At 39.9% G+C, this 6,953-nt stretch overlaps 1 protein-coding gene across 3 annotated transcripts in view; it reads left to right on the top strand.

Moving 5' to 3' along the window:
- Positions 1 to 5,965, top strand: part of ADAM22 (ADAM metallopeptidase domain 22) — a 238,154-nt gene extending 232,189 nt beyond the window's left edge. For all 3 annotated transcript variants that reach the window (XM_010855352.1, XM_010855353.1, XM_010855351.1), the window contains one exon: positions 2,071 to 5,965. In XM_010855352.1, the coding sequence (XP_010853654.1) occupies positions 2,071 to 2,091 (21 nt within the window). In that variant the 3' untranslated portion in view covers positions 2,092 to 5,965. The remainder of the gene's footprint in view (positions 1 to 2,070) is intronic.
- Positions 5,966 to 6,953: the final 988 nt, after the last annotated feature.

Here is a 6,953-nt window from a genome sequence, read left to right as displayed (position 1 = left end):
AAAAAAAAAAAAAGAGTTGTAGGTAGGCATCCAGGTGTTGGTGACATAAGTATGTGGTAATGAAACCTTAGGTGATGTCATTCCTTGCCTCCTCAGGGAATTGTTGAAGTAGAACGCCCCACATTTTCTCCCTGATAAACTGTCTACATCGTTGTTTCTTCTGTCTAGCTGGGGACATTCACTCACCTGTTGTCATGCTAGGGTGTGGGTTTTTGGGGATGTTCCCATATGAGAGCCCATGGAAATGACATCCCCACTCACAAGAAATGGCTGGCCCGTGGCCTTATCTCTAGGCTGAATGGGGTGGCTGTGAAGACTGTAGCCTTGGGGACATCGTGTGAAAGGTCGGCTTGGTTCCATCCGCTGTGGAATGGTCACATGATCATGGAGCAGAGCCCTACAGTATAGGCAACCCCTATCTCTGGGATGTCTTTGTGGGCTGTGGACAATGTAACAAGCAGATCTGTCTGTCAGCAACCCCTCTGTTACAGCCATCCAGATATGGCCAAGGTCATGCCTATTCCTAAAAGCGATGGCTTGGCAATTCTTTGCTCCTCTTTCCTCACTGGATTAATTGTGGCCTTCAGGTTTTCCCAGTGTCGTTCCTTTGCTCTTCTCTTCTTTATGTGAGCTGTAACTTAATATTTAATCTTTTAATTTGTGAAGAAACTGGGCTCACTGAAGCTGAACTCTTTTCTACTTTGCACCATCATCTGAGCATCAATTGAGATCTTCTCTGCCTCAGATGTCATGCACACCTCCTGGCTAACCATTCATTATAAGTTGTCTCCATCAGCATGTGTCATCCATAGCAGAGATCCTCACAGTTGGGAGATTTGGTGTCTTTTTTTTTTTTTTTAATGAAAAGGACATATAAAGCAGACCTAAAAGAGATAACAGAATATTTCCATGAAGAGTCAAGAGAACATATTGAGAAAATCTGTAGAGAAACGCCCACTTAGTTCCTTAGCTGTTTCTCCTTCTCCCCCACTCAGAAACCCATTAGGTATCCTACTCTGATATGCCCCAGGTCTCCTGTAAAAATGGAATTTGGACGGAAATTGGATGCAGCTGATATCACCCTGGTCTTAGCTTTCTTTATTAATGTCCATAGTAATGATACCCAGATCATATTTCCTGGAAACATTTTTTCAGTTTGATTTATTTTTTCTTTTTTAAAAATTGGTCTTCCTTCTCTGGTGAACTGAATGGCACTTCTCTTTGATCACGCCAAGCTTGTTTTCAGTCCATTAAGGCAATTACTGAACATTTTAGAAATTATATATGAATAGGGCTGCTATAAAGAAATGGTGGCAGAGGCCCGGAGAGGGAAGAGATGAGGGAATCAGGGAACTGACATCCTGCCCTGGATGCGTTGTTCTACTCTGATGTGTCAGCTCCTGAGAGCGGCTATTGTCTAGGGGATAGCAGTGGATTTGGAGCATATATAGCTGACCACAGGCCTAGGGCAATGATTTTTAAGTGGGCAGTGGTGGTACTAATGGGCTCATACATTCCTAAGGCCAATAGTTCTCAGCTTTGACTGAACAGAATTGTCTGAAAGACTTTTAAAAATATGCTGATGCCTGAATTTCACGCAGAGTGATTTAGATTCAGTTGATCTGGTGTGCTGTCTAGGCTATGGAATTTTCAAAATGTCCTCAGATCAATGAAATGTACAGCAGAGTTGAGAACTACTGTTCTAGATGACTGTATCAGAATCTTGGGGAAAACAAGTGTACGTGTAATTTTAAAAAATAATATTTTAAATTATTCCTCTTGAGATACCATATCTAATTTATTCACAATTTCAAGTAATCTTAAATGAGGCTGTGAGGGTGTTTTTTTTTTTTTTTTGTATTAAAAGGGGGCCATTGTTAGAAGGCTGAGACTCAGGCTTAGAAGAAAGAGAGAGCTAAAAATTAGATTGTTTATTTTATGTATCGATAAGACTTTACATCCACAATCACATCAGCACAGATGGAATCACTGAACCTTTTTCATCATTGTGCTCAGAATGCATCTGTTTCTTGCTTTCTCAATGTGAAGTTTTGCTTTTCTCTGTTGCAGCTATGGGAGACATCCATTTAAGATCAGCTGTTTACATGTGATACATCGAAACTGTTTACTTCAACTTTTATACAAACCCAGCCTCATGGAATCACTGCAAATCTATCTGCTCTTCAGACAATTCGAAAACATCTCTGAGAAGCCACAGAGGAGAGGAAGCCAAGCTTCACATCTGGATACCATTTTCTTTTTGTCATTGGCTTAGGATTTAACTGAACCATGAAAAGGACTACTGAAATGTTACACTATAACATGGAACAACAAAGGTCCTGGTATGTTAATGGATAATCCGCATGACAGATATATGTAGAACTATCACTAAAATTAACTCACATGACCCAAATGTAGCAAGTTACCAAGGGACAATAGTGGATTCAGAACTTGACATTCTGAAGCACATCCTCATTGTAGAAAGTCAGTAATGCTATGTGCATGAAGCTTCTGTTTCTTGTTTTCGACATTTAAGGAAACAACATCCCTAATAGAAACTAGCATGCAGGGCTAAGGCATATAGGATTTCTTCTGCAGGACTTTAAAGCTTGAGAGGCCGATATCCCATATGCTAACTGTAAACATGTATTTTTCTTTTTTCTTTTTTTACTTTTCATATTTATATCAGCATACAAGGACAATTGTACATATGTAAACATTTTAAAATTAAAAAAAAAAAGCAGCTGTTACACACAAGTGTATTTTGCCAAATGCCTAAAAACAATCAGTCACAGTCACGTCATTGTCATCCATCAGCTGTTCTTTAAAGATTATAATCGGACGATGTTGTAAATACCGTGATCAGGGCTGTATGTGTGTCTCCCCTTAATTGATGTTTGTCCAAACCATGTGCTAGCCTTTTAAAGTGTGCACAGTCTGGAGGTAGTTTTATTGAACAAGAAAACAAAATGTCCAACCAAACTTAGGGCCTCCACAGCTTGCTTCCTGCCTCCAGGCGCTCTGCTGCCTGTTGGCTGGCCCCTGGGGATCCTCCAGCAGGTCCATCTTCTTTCTGGGGGCTACAGTGCCTGCCTCAGCAGCTGTTCTTTTTCGGTACCAGAGCACATCTGCTAGTCTCACCCCAGGGGGCCTGTGAGCCCCACAGCAGTGTGTCTTGCTGAGATCAAACAAGTGCACCAAAGACACAGGAGACCACGGCTGCTGATGCGTTAGTAACTCCCACCTTGCCAATACTCCAGCCCTTTGTGGCCGAAACTTTTGTTCTTTAAAAAACCTTTTTAGCCACCCTTATCTGTGATGTGAATGACTTGTTTTAAAAAAACAACTTTTACACAGTTTATTAAGGGTATTTATCATCAGTGGGATGTGAGTCCCAACAAGTCATTCTGCACTGATTTGTAAATAAGACATGGACGGTTCTACGAGGTGGGCTGGGAAGCCTCAACAGGCCACAGAGGGTTCAAAGAAACCGAAAACCACAAAAGTGAGCAACTGTGAAGTTACCCAAACAGCTGGCACGGGGAAGAATCTGATGTCCTGAACTATTTTTTTTTTTTAATCCATAGAAAAGTGAGAAATCTATGTTAAATCCCCCTCTTTAAAACCAAAGTTCCATAGCTATCATCATGCGGCTCTATCATTCTTAAAGAAAACTTCTCTCCAGAGGCTAACTTAGTGAGCTCAGAAATGGATGGGATCAATCAAATGCTTCAATGGGAAGAGTACTTCTGAATTTCCTTATTTTCTTTCCTTTTTCTTGAGAGGAATGGAATCTGCAGACAAGATTTCAGAAATATCCTGTAAGTTTGATCTCTCCCAGTAGTGTCCGAGAACAAAACCCATTTCATCTCTTAAGTATAATCATCTTGGAGTCCCAAACTGAAGGGCCCCATTAGAAGGCAGCATTTTCTACTCTGTTTATGTCTTCTATAATGGACCTCTCTTCTGAAAGTCTGAAAACATTTGTAAAGCAATTTAATTATCCCAAATGATACCGTATAAGCAGCATTTTTCATGACAGGAAGGGATGTGATTGTCGAGACCACAATAAAATGATCCGTCAGACTCAAGTTTGAGTGGGTGTTGGGTGATGTTGCCACATGGCTCAAACTAAGGACAGGAGGGCAGACAGATTTAAAGATGTAGCAAATAAAGTGGCTTTTGACCAAGATCACTTTAATGTGCACTGAATGTTTTCTGGTACTGAGTGTATAAAAGCTAATGTTAGAAGTTTTATTTTGACTATAAAAGAGTTTATAGATTTGAATGTAAGGTACCTCATGTAAATATGCTTCCTAGTTATGGTTACACATCCCTCATTTGAAAGAATCCACAAAGGATTAGCCATGTAGTCAATGAATCCCTTTTACCTTTCTCTCTCTTTCCTCATCTTCTCAATTTATTTTTACATGAAGATTATTATTTCAAGTGAAAATCATTATTTGTGCCTTTGGGAGACATGGTTGCTCTAGACGTATACAGTTTATAGTCATCTTCCTCAATAATAACCTTCATATGGAACTGAATGAAAAGTGTTTCGTTTGCAGAGAGACTATGATTTTATAGTACTTTAATGTTTTATTCTAGATTCTATTCAATCTAGGAATGTATAAACATCCTTCCAGCCATTTGCAGCATTCTTTGACACGTATATAATTTCAGTGGGGAGTAGTGAGAATTCCCTATATGGGTACTCACGGTTGGTGTTCTAGATGTATTGAATCTAAATATTTATGACTGTTCATCCACTGAGACAAAGAGAATGGAGCCATGGCAGTAAACACAAGCACAGCATTCTTCTTTTTTTTTTAGTATCTATTTTGGAGAGGAACTTTGAGGCCACATAGCAGTCTGCATCATGAAACTAATGTTTATACCCCTCAGTCAACTATAGGACCATTATGAAAAGCAGAGAAAAGCAAATTTTGGCTTTGTGTCCCATTGTATGCCTTTTCCCTCTCTTTCTAAAGTTTTGTGCATAGATAAGTCTTCAGATCGGACAATTCTGCAGCCTAAGATATTCAATCTATCCATAGTCATTACAGTGTAATATGCTCTGATTTAAAGTAACACAGGGTTCTCCACTAAGAGTGTCAACAGAGGTGTGGTATCACGGAGCCCTGAAGGAACTTACTAGTCAGATGAACTGGCTCCATGTTCAGCCACTCTTTAGGGAGGAAGTGGCGTACTCTTCCGGAGTCTCCCAGTTAGAAAGTGGCCCGCAGGCCACAAGCAATCTGTGGAAAGGGATAAACTGCTCAAACATTGCAGCATTAGGAGAGCTCGCAATATGTGGTTGCTGTATTTTTTTTTTTTAAAGAAATACAGTGCTTTTCCTTAAAAAAAAAAAAAAAAAGTTGACTAATAAAGTAAATGTAAGGTTAAAATGCCAAAGCTATTTTTCAGCTTGATATGTAGGTGCTTTAAGTGATAATACAGTTTCTTTCTCCTGCCTACTGCCCTGCCTCTTGCTTTGAAAAGGCTTTCCAAATTGTGTTATTACATAAAGTCAATCTAGCATAGATTTCTGAGTGTAAGATTGATAGGGTTTCTAAAAGAAGTTGCTGAAAAGATAAAATCAGGTACTGTGTGCACTTCCACAGAAAGACTATGTTTGAATTCCCAGTCTTACATCTCTTTTTTCTGTTGATCCCCTTGAAGATTTGCATAATTTAATCCTGTCCATTGTCTCAGATCTCTTGTGGCTCCCTTACCTTTTAAGATTTTCTCCTTTACTTTTTGTAGTTACCTATGACCCAGAGGAAATACTTTATTTTTGTTCATTTTTTAGTGTTTCAAAATCATTTGCTCATTTATTGATCTCAGCCCTTGTTCATATCCTGTTGTCATGTAATTCTATGCTAACATATGTATTTCAGTTCAGTTCAGTTGCTCAGTCGTGTCCGACTCTTTGCGACCCCATGAATCGCAGCACGCCAGGCCTCCCTGTCCATCACCAACTCCCGGAGTTCACCCAAACTCATGTCCATCGAGTCTGTGATGCCATCCAGCCATCTCATCCTCTGTCGTCCCCTTCTCCTCCTGCCTTCAATCTTTTCCAGTATCAGGGTCATTTCCAATGAGTCAGTTCCAATATAAACATATATTTAGTGCTTTAAATATTTCCTTGTGTTATTCAACATGATAATAAATCCTTACCTAAACAGAAGACTATTTTATTTCACTTTATTTAAAGGAAAAGGAACTTCCTGGAATTTACTGAGTAGTTTGTCAGGAATATGGGAAGAGGACCACTGAATAAAGGCAGTGAGAGAATGAAGGTAGGCAGGCTAGCCCCTCCACAGCCTAGTAGGACACCACCCCGTTACAGGACGCCATTCTATGGGCAGCAATTTTTTTTTTTTTTTTTGGCCAAGCGGCATGTAGGACCTTACTTCCCCACTAGGGGGAACCTGTGCTCCTCTCACAGAAAGCCCTGAGTCCTACCCACTGGTCCCCAGGTAAGTCCCTGGGCAGCGTATTTTAAATGCAAAGGTACCAGTTGGTAAATTGACAAGAATTTTACATGAAACATCTGACTCCCATTTGCAGCATAATGTCTACTTTTTAATGCTCCTAAGTATCTTACCCTCCTCGTCTGTGTTTCCTTTAAACCTGATAAATGCGTAAGTGAAGTCAAGAATTTCTTATTCTATTAGCTTAAAATATACGAAGCAAACATTTCTATGGAATAGGACTTAATTGGAGGCTCAACCTTTAAATTTTTTCTCCTCTGAGATATTTTCTGAATGGATAAGACAATTCGAATTTTGGAGGCAGCAACTTTCCTCCAGCATGAGACAGCTAAGAAATTTCGTGAACAGCTTCCTATGTTTCTGAGATTGTGAGGTGCTGAGACTGTGCTCCTAAAAATTAGCTGACAGGCAGCAGCCTATCCGGTTCTGTATATTGGGGTGGGGAGTTGGGGTAGG

The sequence above is a fragment of the Bison bison genome, unplaced genomic scaffold (assembly GCF_000754665.1).
Source record: "Bison bison bison isolate TAMUID 2011002044 unplaced genomic scaffold, Bison_UMD1.0 scf7180017864364, whole genome shotgun sequence".
Taxonomy (NCBI): domain Eukaryota; kingdom Metazoa; phylum Chordata; class Mammalia; order Artiodactyla; family Bovidae; genus Bison; species Bison bison.
The sequence above is the reverse complement of the archived record's forward strand: the minus strand, read 5'-3'. Positions and strand labels throughout refer to the sequence as shown.